Source organism: Monodon monoceros, unplaced genomic scaffold, assembly GCF_005190385.1.
Source record: "Monodon monoceros isolate NGI ecotype Baffin Bay Population unplaced genomic scaffold, NGI_Narwhal_1 Super_Scaffold_6, whole genome shotgun sequence".
Taxonomy (NCBI): domain Eukaryota; kingdom Metazoa; phylum Chordata; class Mammalia; order Artiodactyla; family Monodontidae; genus Monodon; species Monodon monoceros.
The window spans coordinates 7973434-7986300 of record NW_021703783.1 but is presented as its reverse complement, the minus strand read 5'-3'; the positions used below and the strand labels follow the sequence as shown (position 1 = coordinate 7986300).

The 12867-nt window shown below is 36.8% G+C and overlaps 1 protein-coding gene across 1 annotated transcript; it reads left to right on the top strand.

Annotated features, from left to right (window-relative positions):
- Positions 1–4899: 4899 nt before the first annotated feature.
- MAGOHB (mago homolog B, exon junction complex subunit) lies at positions 4900–12404 on the top strand. Its single transcript, XM_029204135.1, has 5 exons — positions 4900–5064; positions 7318–7376; positions 8057–8167; positions 10523–10605; positions 12048–12404. The coding sequence occupies exons 1-5, from the start codon at positions 4971–4973 to the stop codon at positions 12145–12147; spliced, it is 447 nt and encodes a 148-aa protein (XP_029059968.1). The 5' UTR covers positions 4900–4970; the 3' UTR covers positions 12148–12404.
- Positions 12405–12867: the final 463 nt, after the last annotated feature.

Below are 12867 nucleotides of genomic sequence, written 5' to 3'. Positions count from 1 at the left end.
AAATAAATGCAATATAAATTAAAATTGGTAAAATAAAGAAATATTTTTTAATTTTATTGGAGTATAGTTGCTTGAAATAAATCTAATTTTTAAAATATTTTGCTAGTTGTCTCACATTGTATGTTAATGTTTGTTTTGGTAGGAGGCAAAGAAGCAGACAATTGCCATTTTAAACTTTGTTTTTCTGGATATAGGTCTGGAACATTGGATACAGTAATTGTTTATTCAGAGGAAACTGGGTCTTTCCCTCACTTGGCCAGGCTTTTTCCAAAGGAGAATTATATTTCTGGCATTTTTGACTTATCAGCCATACCAGGTATTCCCAAGCTAATGAACGGAAAAAAGAATGAAAATATTTACCATTTAATCAAGTTGAATCCAGGTTAGGGTTTGTTTTATTGTTTTGATTCCCTCCTCTCCCAGTCTTGCTTTTCCAATTTATGCTTTATGGTTAAAAAAAAATTGCAAAATAGCTAGGAACTGAGCAAATGCCCACCTGGAAACCACGTCTCATTGAAACTTGACAATGTAATTCAACTTAGAATAGTCTGAACCAGTAGTTCTCAAATCATGTTCGTGCACAACACTAGTTTTAGGTATTTTCTATTAAAATTGAATAATAATATTTTTCACCATGCTAAAGAAAAAGTTAGTGAATAGAATCTTCTAAATCTTAACCTTGCTGTAACAACTGTTGTTAAATTTTTGCTCTACCATGACTCATTTAAACAAATAAATGTGTATCAAATACAGTAGAAGACTGGGAGAATCACCTATTATGCTCAATTTAGCAGACTGGTTTTACTTGTATTGGAAATAAGAATCAGTGGTTATGTTATGTGTTAGAAGCATATAATATTGTCATATGCTCGATAAATTATTAGTTTGAATAATGGAATTGAATATATCATGTCGTAATAATCTAGCAATAGCTTCAAGTGCTCACTCACCATATATGAACATATTTGAGAAACAATGGTGTGGAAGTTTTGGTGTTTCTGCATGATGGTGGTTTTCTCATTAAAAAAAGTAACTCCACTGAGTGGTTTAAAACAGCGGTCCCCAACCCCTGCGGGGGTGGGGGAGTGGGGGCGCGGTTCCTGTTAAGAACCAGGCCGCACAGCAGGAGGTGAGCCAGCGAAGCTTCATCTGCCGCTCCCCCTCGCTCCGCACTGCTCGCATTACCGCCTGACCATCCCCCTAACCCCGCATCCGTGCAAAAGCTGTCTTCCAAAAAACCGGTCCCTGGTGCCAAAAAGGTTGGGGACCACTGGTTTAAAAGACATATATGGTTAAAACAGAGAAGTCTGCTACAGAAGGGAAGAGAGAAAGGTGGGTGGATGGAATGAAGACTGAAATAGACCATAGTCATTCTGACATTTAAAAACATTTCAATTACCTTAGAATAATTTTTTAGACCATATAATATTCTTGATTTACTACTCTGATCCATTTAATGTAATGAGCTGTCCCTAACAGTTTTGGTCTGTAAATACAAAATCAAAACTATTCAAAAGCTACTGATAAAATAAAGAAAACAAATGAAAACAACAACTATCTTTGGGCTTGCTTGGTGGCGCAGTGGTTAAGAATCCGCCTGCCAGTGCAGGGGACACGGGTTCGAGCCCTGGTCTGGGAAGATCCCACATGCCGCGGAACAACTAAGCCCGTGCGCCACAACTACTGAGGCTGCGCTCTAAAGCCCGCGAGCCCCAACTACTGAGCCTACGTGCCACAACAACTGAAGCCCGTGCGCCTGGAGCCTGTGCTCTGCAACAAGAGAAGTCACCACAATGAGAAGCCCGCTCACTGCAACGAAGAGTAGCCCCTGCTCGCCGCAACTAGAGAAAGCCTGCGCACAGCAACGAAGACCCAATGCAGCCAAATAAATAAATAAAAATTAAAAAACAGAACAAAACTATCTTCTCTAATTATCACAAGAAAACCAGAACATATTTCCGGAAATTGTAAGTAGGAATGATTCGATAATTTTAAATAGTGGGGCAAAAGGCAAAAGAGGTGTGAGGACAGAGCAGACATGAGAGATCAAAGGAAGAGAGAATTTTAGACATAGGAAACATCAGAATATTTAAAAGATGAAATTAACACTTAGAAGAAATAATCATCTCTGACCCTAGCCACTGACTTGATTCGTCATCATGAAGTTGAAAGCAATAAACTTAAAAACTTTAATGGGAAATCATTATTTTATCAATGAATAATGTGTATTTGATTAAATCATTAAGCCTTCATTTCAGCTGGAGTTTGAAAATGAAATGTTTATTTCTTAATTACTTCACAAGGGTTTTTGAAGCTAACCACAGAGAGATTGCATTAGCAAAGGCAGAAATAGTTCTTCATTTGGCTTCATTTAAGCAGCCCAAACATTTATTTTTATAAATAAACTATGCTGTTACCAGTAAGTATGTCCTAATTTGAAGCCTACAGCCATTGAGATTGAGATTTCTCAATGTTCCAAAAATATTTTCTCTGTTTCCAGCCCATGTAAAAGCATATAAAATGGTTCTTATATAACTTTATTGTCCAAAATGATAGCCACTAGACATGTCTGGCTATTTAAATATTAAGTTCACACAAATTAAATAATATTTAAAAATAAAAATTCAGTTCCTCAGTCTCACCAGCCACATTTCAAGTGCTCAATAGCCATTCAGAAAGTTTCCATAGCTCTGGTGTATAACATCCAAGAAGACCAAAATACACAAATGCTTTATCACTTTCCAATCTTTACGGTGACACAAGAGACGTACAGTTTGGCTTTTTTTTTTCTTATTTTTTTTGTTAATTATAGGAAGGATTGAGTAAGTATATTTTCACATTTCATCTTAAAAACAGATAGGGTTAGAGAGGATTAGTCTTGAGCTCAGATGTCTTTTTAGGGGATAAAGACAGTAATTGGTTACAGATAAAAATCTTAACCCTGTGCATTCCATAAGCTGTATTTACACAGTCACAGACCTGGTACCTGTAGCTCTACTTAGGTAAGCGTGAACACTTGGCACATTTGCCAAAAATGGGAAGGAAATGCATTAGGAAATCCAAAGATTGCATGAGGCTCCCTACAAAAAACAAATGGATTACTGCCTATATTTTCAGAGATATTATGGAATATTATGATCAAGTTTCTGTGTATTATTTTTGTGGTAAGTACAGTGACTGACGTATTCCAGTTTGCCTGGGAAGTTCCAGGTTTTAAGACGGAAAGTCCCACATCCTAGGAAACTCCTTGGTCCTGGGCAGACTGGAATGGTTCATCACCCTAGTGATGAGGGATGGTGCTTTATGTTTCTTGTATATTTTCCATAATGGCAGCCTATATTGGAACTGAATAATTTTTCTATATTAACATTTATACAATGGTTAATATAGTTTTCTATATTGACAGTTATACAATTGCTAATACAGACTCAACATAACCTGCTCAGTCTGCTTTTCTGGTTATTCCACTTCCATGAACTTTGTGTTCTAATTATACTGAAATGCTTGGCTTTCCCAAGGCATGCATTGTAACACGACTGCACCTTTGCTCAGGCTATTTGCTTTTCCATCCCTCTGAACATATACTGAAGTTACCCAACAAGGTCCAACTCAAATAGCACATCTTGTCACAAGCCTTCCCTGGTACTTCCCCTTTCTTCAACTTCCCCAGTAAAGTGACTTGTGTCCTCTGCTGTATTACCAGCATTAAAAAAAATTTTTTTTTCCTTATAGCATTTGCTTCCTTGGGCTAATATGTGTCTACATGTTTGTTTCCTAGACTACAAGTGCAAAGGGCTCTTTTTTAATTACCAGTGCCCAACAATTTCTGGCATGTAGGAAATGCCCGTTATAACTCATTATATAATGTTTTATAAATTCTAAATCTTATTTGACATGCATTATCTCATCTGATCTTTTCAACAATTCTTTGAGCTTGGCAAAGTTTATTGTAGTCTATTCGTTTGGCTGACGAATAAACAGGCTTAGAGATAGCGTCTTAACCACGGTTAGGTAGAGATACGTGATGGGAACGAATCCCAGGTCTTCTGACCGCCACTCTTTCTACCAAATCCCACTGAAGGTTAAAATCATCCAACAGGCAGGATTATTCTGTGTGTTGGTAAAAGAAAGGTAATGAATAATATCTGAACAATAGGCTTTGTGTAAAGCTCACCGTGCCTTTCCCCATCCTTCAAAACCTATCCTAGATGAGCACTCCTTCCCTTTCCCCGTGTAATTCTATCTGGTAAGAAACGCGGGCTGAACCATTTGATCTTAAGTCAAGGTGCCAAAACTCCAGAGGCCACCAGAGAGTAACCCTTACTGAATAAGTTTTATTATTAAAAGGAATTCTTTTATATCATGACTGCCAGAGATTTTTCAGTTTCAACGTGCCTTTCAAAATTTCAGACCTCCTGTCTGATGAATTCTTTTTACTTTGTCTCTACTACTGGCTTCTAGGTGTCGGATAACTAGCCATCATTGTCCGAAGGGGAAGGCCCGTGTTAGGAATCTAGCAGGAGAAGGGTTTGTATTCCCGATGTGCCATTCTGATCCTGGGATTTCTCTTTACTCACTCCACGAATCAGGGGAATAAGGCCACACCCACCTCACGGATGCCGCGAGAATTAGAGACCCGACAAGTCAGATCGACTGCGAAACCTTAGCTCCAAGCCCGTAACAAATGCTTTCATATTTTCACACTTCTGTGCTTTCCTAATAGAATATGATCTACTGAATTTTGAAAATAATATGCTTCCAACCTAGTAAAGGAAAGTTCAGGTCGTTGCCGCCCGCCCCTTCCCGCGCGCCTCCAAGACTCTCACTCGAGTCTCCGCCCGCCCGCTTTCCTCTGGGGTCGCAGGAGGCGGAAATGCCGCAGTGACGCGTTTATCCTGGGCGACTGACGTCACTGCCAGGCGTCCGGCGGCGCGTTGGCTGGGCCTTCGGCGGGCTTTTCGGTGACAAGGATGGCCATGGCCAGCGATTTCTACCTGCGCTACTATGTAGGGCACAAGGGCAAGTTTGGACACGAGTTTCTGGAATTTGAGTTTCGGCCGGACGGTAAGCAGAAAAGCGGCCGCGGCAACGAAGGGGAAGCGACGTGGAGAGGCCACGGAGGAGTTGGGGTGGGTGGGCGCGCCTCCGCGGGCTCGCGAGTGTGCAGTAGGGCCGAGGAGCTTAAGGAGAATAGGAAGCGTACATTGGCTTTGTGAATAAAAGAGTAAATTGGTGTCAGTTAATTAAGAAAAGCCGATACTGCCAGATAGTAAAGTTCAGAATCCTAGCATCAGTTCACCGGAAGGGACCTTAAAGGCCCTCTAGTTTATCTGCCTAACACCTGAACGTTTGTGAGAACATCTCCACCACGCGGTGGACGCATGGATGCTTAAAATCTTCCGGTGAGCAGTAAATTTCGGACTGCCCATTCATCTTTTTTATTCATTCAGGCGCTGTATGGAAGGCAAAATGTCGAGAAAAACGAATGAGGCCTGCTCTGAAGCGGGGAGCCCCACGTGTAGAAAAATGAGTGTAATGACGTGTTTGGGGTGCCTAAATACAGTTGTTCCCTATAGGATGCATTAAGACTATAAAGAAGGGGCGTGGTTAGTTCTACATGAAAGAGTCGGCAGTCTTTTTAGAGAAGGTGACAGTTGAGGTGAGTCTTGAAACGAGAGTAGATTTTTCTCTTGGTCTCTGAGGGGAAAAAAAGAGTCAGACTGCAGAGAGCCGTATGAGGTGAAACTGCCTACTGCCCAAGCAAAGTGCAGCAAATTCTGTCTTTGGACAGCTCTGATTCTCCTTAGATGGTTGCACTGTATATTGAATTCTTATTGTAACAACGACAGTTCCACTGCATAGACTTTTCATTTTTGAACAGCTCTGATTCTCCTTAGATGGTTGTACTGTATATTGAATTCTTATTGTAACAACGACAGTCCCACTGCATAGACTTTTCTTTTTTGAATGCATATTATGTGCTGGGCAACATGTAAAAACAAAAATTGAAGGGACAGTAACGCATAAGACTCTTTACTTCCCCTCCAGGAGTTATACCTTGGTGGGTGACATAGACATGAAACTAACCGTAAGGCAGTATAGATATTAAGGGCTGTCGTTCATGCTTTGGACAAAGTTCTGTGAAGGCATGAAAGAAAAATTAGGGGAGGATGACATATTAGGAAAGGGGAGGAACGTCGCACATTTCATGTAGAAGTCAGGGTAACTTCGGCTCTGCAATTATTTAGAAACCTTAATCACCTTACCCTCCCTGGTTCTCCCCAAGTCTTTTCTAAATTTAGCTAAGGAGCCAAGTTTACCTGAATTCTCCATCTGTTCTTTCTTTGTGTGATACTGTTTTCAGGGCCTTTGCCTGTGAACAACTTTTAGCTTGTCTGTATCACTTTTAGCCAGTCACTTAAATTAAGTAGTCTAAGATTATCAGGGAAATTTCATTCCAGAACACTGGTTCTCATCTGCCAGCACACCATTCCACAACCTTTCCATAAGTAATGATGAGTCCCAAAGACAGTGATTCCTAAGGGCTTCTCCTCCTTAGGATAACCTGTCATTTTAGAGGATCAGGGTTACATTATCACATTATATCTGTATCTGGGCAACTGACCAGCCATGAGGAGAAGCAGACATTAGGGAATACATCAAAATTAAATGTAGATCAGGTAACAAACTGGTCAATTTTTATTCAGAAGTTATAGTTTGTGTGCTTCTTAATTACAATTCTAAAACAGTATCATTGCCATAATACATTAATTTGAAGGCAAATAATTAAAAGAACATTTTGGAGTAGTGGGGAAAGCATGTGTATTGGAAGAAGGTAGATCTAGGTCTAAATCTTGTGTGACCCCGGGCAAGTTACTTAACTCTGTTTTCTCAACTATGAATAGGTGAGAGAATAAAACATACTTTTTAGGGTTGTTTTACAGATTAGATTAAATGTTCTGGGTAACTCAGCACCAATAAGACATGTAATGTAAACTTTAGAAGAAGTGTTAGTTCGTTTTTTAGATTCCCTGTCTAGATCATGACATAACTTAAGAAAAATGGGCCTTGAAAATAACCCTCCCATTATATGGAATTGTATTGAAGGCATGGAGTTTAAAAAGTTGACTGGCTTCAACTTCAGCCAACTTAACAGCAAATACATGTTCAGCATTGATCTTATGCCAGGAGGGAGGAAATATTAATAAAAGTAGTAGTATAGAATGATTTTTACCTTCAAAATTGCTTACGATGTCATTTCTTTATATTTTAGCAGTTTTTGCTGTTATAGATTGAATTTTTTTCCACTTCCCACAGGAAAACTTAGATATGCTAACAACAGCAATTATAAAAATGATGTCATGATCAGAAAGGAGGTAAGTTTTTTACAGATGTGTAATTTTTTATATTAAGCCTGTTTCCCTCATGTCTATGTTTTTATTTACATATTTAAAGTACATCTAAGGCTGTAAAGAAGAAGCCGATGTATAGATTGAAAAAGGTTTCTAATTGTAGCATCGATAACAACAAAAGAAGCAATCTGAATATATTAAGTTGTAGTCTCACATTCGAGTGTATCATTTAATTCATTTTATAATTAACTTTGTCTTTTTACTCTATTCATTATTTAAAACTAATTGATAATTATGTTTTAAACACAGTATGAATTTTAAATGAAAGTCTCAAAAGTTAGGTATAAGAAAAAGTTCAAAGCACTAACTGTGATGTGTATTTGTATTTGTCACTGTTCACCTCATAGATTTTGTGTTGACCACTCAGAGGTATTTGAGTCCTGTGTTACAAAGGCAGAATACATGGTTTTAAGATGGGGCTGGTGTTGAGAAGAGGGAAAAATATGTTTTAAAGGAAAGGGCAAGAGAGTGAAGAAAAATCGTAGGGAAGAATGATTCTTTCCCATGTTGTACTTTTAGAATCAGAATTAAATTTTTCTTTAATATTCTATTTGAATACTCAGGGTTTGTAACTCTTTTATTATTGCCTTCTGAGTTGTGTTGAGAAATAGAGAGACACTGAAATTTTTATAACTTGTTTTCAGGCTTATGTACACAAGAGTGTAATGGAAGAACTGAAGAGAATTATTGATGACAGTGAAATTACAAAAGAAGATGATGCTTTGTGGCCTCCCCCTGACAGGGTTGGCCGGCAGGTTTGTATTTAATAATTCTTTAAATGCATAAATACTAAAAATTGTTAATATAATTGTTATGTTTCTCCTTGTTTATTTAGAATAGCTCCTCGTTGAGTCTTGGGTTTTCCATTTAGTAGGCACCTGGTAAATACTTTATAATTTTATTTCACTTTGCGTCATTTTCTGTGCTACCGCCTAGTAGTAAAGGAGTCACTTTAGACATCTTTCTGAACAGTCTTCTCTGCAGCCACCCCAGCTAAAGTTAAGATGTTTCACAGTGTTATGAATGATTGCTATTATTGGTTAATTACTTTTATTAGGACATAAAAATAGGTAGGAAAAAACACAAGTGTTTGTTAAATTTGAGAATTAGAATTTTCATTGACTACGTAAAATTCACTTTCGCCAGATTTATAACTTTGAAAGTTCTTACTTGCATCTTTATGCCCCAGAGAGTGATTTGATTGGTTTCTTTGTTCCAACTGACCGTTGCCTTTGCCTCTCATATTCCCTTCAGAAAAATCGATGGGCTGCTGAAGAGCTCTGAAGGCCTAATTTCACTCTGTAGAAAGCCAGTTTGATTTCTGAATTGGGTCTTTTCACCTGTTGGAGAAATGAGATATGACCCCAGGAGGAAGAAACATTTAATTTCGCTTTTGTATATTCCCGAGGATTATACTGTATAACAACTTCTTTGACTAGAAGAAAATGTGGCGAAATCTAATAGATGCTGACTCTCTGTAGCAGTAACTTAACACTTCTCTTTAAAGAAATATTATTTAGGAAAGCAAAGGTAATAGTTAACAGTTTTATTTTATGCACTGCAAACACTTTTAAGAAGTAAATTTAGATCTGTTTGTTTTATACATATATACGTTTGCATTAAAAATAGCAACAAACCTTTTATTATCTCTTTTAGACTCAGGGAGAGAACAGTGTTTTCATCTACCCACTTGATGATGTGTTCATGTGTTTTGGTTAGTGGGGAGGATTACTCATGCTCCAGAAATTGTCTATTGGATCTTTAAGTCAAAGATTTTACGATTGTTTGAGAGTCTTATTTAATTCTCCATTATGTGTGTGCCATAAACTGTACATAATTAGATTTTCTGCTCAAATACATAGCTAGGAGTGTCTTTAAGGTCATCTGTTAATTTAAACTGAAAAATCACTACAGACATAGCCTCTTACTTTTTCATTTTAGATTTGCAGATAAAATATGGAGAAAAATTTATACTTAATTTTGGCACACTAGAAATATCTATATTATGTTATATTTGTTTTTCTAGTTCTTAATTTTAATTGTTTTGTGAAGTCAAAAGAGTATGAATCTCTCAGTCTTAAAGTCCGGGATTCAAATATTAGTACCATCACTTACTAGTGGTTCTACGTCAACAGTTTTTTTCCTCTGTTTTATGAGTCTTGGATTTCACATTTGTAAAATTAGGCAAATAAAGCTGACCTGAGAAGGGTAGGCTTTATTAGTCCAATTTTAGGGCTTACAGAGAATGTTTGTAAAGTCCCTGGCCAGGCCCGACACACAGTGGGTGCTGAGTAGTACTGTTATTAATGTGCAGTTTATTTGTAGAGCCTGGTAGAAAGGGTAAATGTGTTTGTATTTACTATATTAAAAATGGGCTTATACCCATATTACTAGTTTTACTCACATAAGAAACATTTCTCTGTCACTCGTAAGTATATCATTCCTTTGATAGCATCATCTTTTTGAGATCTCTGGAAAGCAATTCTTTTTTTTTTTTCTCTTTTTTTTCGTTATTTCTCTTTTTTTTTAACATCTGCATTTATTTCTATTTATTTATTTATGGCTGCGCTGGGTCTTCATTGCTGCACATGGGCTTTCTCTAGTTGCGGCGAGCAGGGGCTACTTTTCATTGTGGTTCACGGGCTTCACATTGCTGTGGCTTCTCTTGTTGCGGAGCAGGGGCTCTGGGTGCGCGGGCTTCAGTAGTTGTGGTGCATGGGCTTAGTTGCTCCACGGCATGTGGGTTCTTCCCGGACCAGGGCCCGAACCTGTGTCCCCTGCATTGGCAGGCGGATTCTTAACCACCGTGCCACCAGAGAAGTCCCTGGAAAGCAATTCTTGATTCATCGTAATATTGGGAACACCTGAGGAGCTGATGAGGTTTTTTTTTTTGTTTGTTTGTTTTGTTTTGTTTACATAGTTTGTTTTGTTTGTTTTGTTTTTTACATAGTTTATAGCTAACAGGTCGTTTCATTTTTGGTTTTTTTTCCCTCCTCTATGATGGCTAGAAAACTTGCAGCTAAAATTAGGACTTCTTGGTAGCAAGAATACATATATCTTGTGGGATGGATTTTTATATTAACTACATTTCTCTGTTTTATTTTTTTCAGGAGCTTGAAATTGTAATTGGAGATGAACACATTTCTTTTACCACATCAAAAATAGGTTCTCTTATTGATGTCAATCAGTCAAAGTGAGTATGTTAAAGCATTTTGACTAAATTGACATAATTTATTAGAGGGGCTCATTTTAGAACTATAGCCAGTTTGGTAAGATTATTTTAATTGCAACCTGTATCAGTTCATTATGTATATGTAATCCTCATTTTTATAGTAGTGGAGACTTGCTATCAAAGAAGTTAGCGTTATATTTTACTGATTGCCAAAAATAATCTGGACACAGCATCACAAAATTTAAAAGAAGTCCTTATTGGATTTATCAGCCTTATTAGTCCCATATAACATAATTCTCCTCCTTGGATTTAATACTTGAAAGAAATGGAAAAAGCCCCAGTATAGCTTAAGTATGGCTTTAGCTACCTGTGTCTTCCCAAGCTTTGTAAGTGCGGTACCACATAACCATTGTCTGAAAAATCTCTCTGCCTCCAATTATTTCTTTCCACTCTTTCCCCTCAAAATGTTCTTATAGTGTCTTTTTCCTGTCCCCCTAAATTGTAATAACTTATTTGTTTGCTTAACTGGCTTCAGTGTAAGCTCTCTGAGAACCTTGCCATATCTCAAAGTTAGTGCCATGCCTGGCACACCATAGGTGCTTTATAATCTATAGAGGAAAGGAGAAAGGAATTAATGCATAACTACTGGATGCAAAAGGCTATGTTCATGTATGAAGACTGGCGAGATACTTTTAAACTATCACATCTATTTTCCCATAGTTGGTGAGGATGTGGCATTTGTATCCTACTGGGATTGTAAATTGTTACAGTGTTTTTTGGAAAGCAATTTGATAATATGCATCAAAAGCTGTTAATATTTTTCATTTATCTTTGTCCAACTGATTTCATTTCTGAGCATCCATCTATCCTGGGAAATACTCTGAAATAATGAAAAAACTTTATTATTCATAAAGATGTTCATTAAAACCTTAGTGATAATTGGAAAAAAAATCCAAATGCTAACAAGGAGAGATTTGCTAAATTAATTAAAAATTATTTGTGACCTTTTTTTAATGTAATGGAAAAAGTAATGTTTAAAAGGCCACAGTAAATGATTTTAATTATGAAAAATATTCTTAGAGAAATACCAAAATATTTATAATTATTCCATGAGGAATGACATTATATAGTATTGAGTTTCTTTTTTCTATCTTTATAATTTTATTTGCTTAAACATTTTTGTGATGCATAAATGTTATTTTTTATAAGGAAATAAACACTTTAAATATGAAATGAATACTGATGAAGAAATTTATGTATTTTTTTCTTACAGAAAAGGTAGAGATGGGAATTGTTCAGGTTATCCATTTTAGTTATCAGAAAATGCTTTCTTTCTCCTCAGAATTCCTTTAACGTAATTGTTATAGGTTTTTGGTCTTTGTTTTGTTTTAGGAATTAATTTGTACTATTATGTTGTTTCATTTTAGGAAGAAAAAAGTAACTTTTATCTTTTTAAATTTTAGGGATCCTGAAGGCCTTCGAGTATTTTACTATTTGGTACAGGACCTGAAATGTTTAGTTTTTAGTCTTATTGGATTACATTTCAAGATTAAACCAATCTAAATTGTTTTTTGAAACTGTGTTTATATTTAATTAAGGGATGGGTGAGGGAGGGTTTGCCATTTATGATATTGGGGTTTTTATGAATGTGAAGCCAGCTTTTTTTGTATGCAAACTGAAAATAAGAGAATACATAAACAGGCTTAATGATTATCTTCACCTGGGTCCAAGTGGATTGGACAGTCCCCACACACATTAAATTCTGTAAATAAAAGCCACCTTTATTGAAATTTTGCTCCAATAAAACATATCAAAGCCTGGATGGAGAGTGCATTTTTTCCTTCAGGAGGCTGTATCTCTGATTCATTTTAAAGATAAAAATTGTTCTAGTAGGTGCATTCTATGGCAGAGGGTCTTTCACGTAGAAACATGTAGCCAGATTCCCATCCATTTAAAGGCAATTGTAGATCTTCCCTTGTTTCTACCATACCTGATGGGATTTAATTTTTTGGTGCTTATAGAAGTTGTTTGTAGAAGGTTTTGGATTTTTTACATTTGTCACAAACCCCTCAGGGGTCATTCACATTTAAATGTTTTTGTATAAGCTGTGATTTCCTCAAGGTTACGAAGGTAAAGTCGGTACCCCAAATTAGGCACATCTTTTATTATGCCCCTGTTTCCATTATTTCACAATGTATATATTTTGTATATCTGTGGGAAGTAAATGAGTTCTCAGCTCTAAAAATTATTTAAAATTTAGACTTATGTGTATATGTGTGTGTG

What these genes read in the sequence shown, in the direction of transcription:
- MAGOHB (XM_029204135.1), top strand. Translation starts at nt 4,971, where the DNA reads ATGGCCATGGCCAGCGATTTCTACCTGCGCTACTATGTAGGGCACAAG. An exon ending in ATGTCATGATCAGAAAGGAG is followed by an intron (nt 7,377 to 8,056) that starts GTAAGTTTTTTA and finishes ACTTGTTTTCAG; the next exon opens with GCTTATGTACACAAGAGTGT. An exon ending in ATTGATGTCAATCAGTCAAA is followed by an intron (nt 10,606 to 12,047) that starts GTGAGTATGTTA and finishes TTTAAATTTTAG; the next exon opens with GGATCCTGAAGGCCTTCGAG.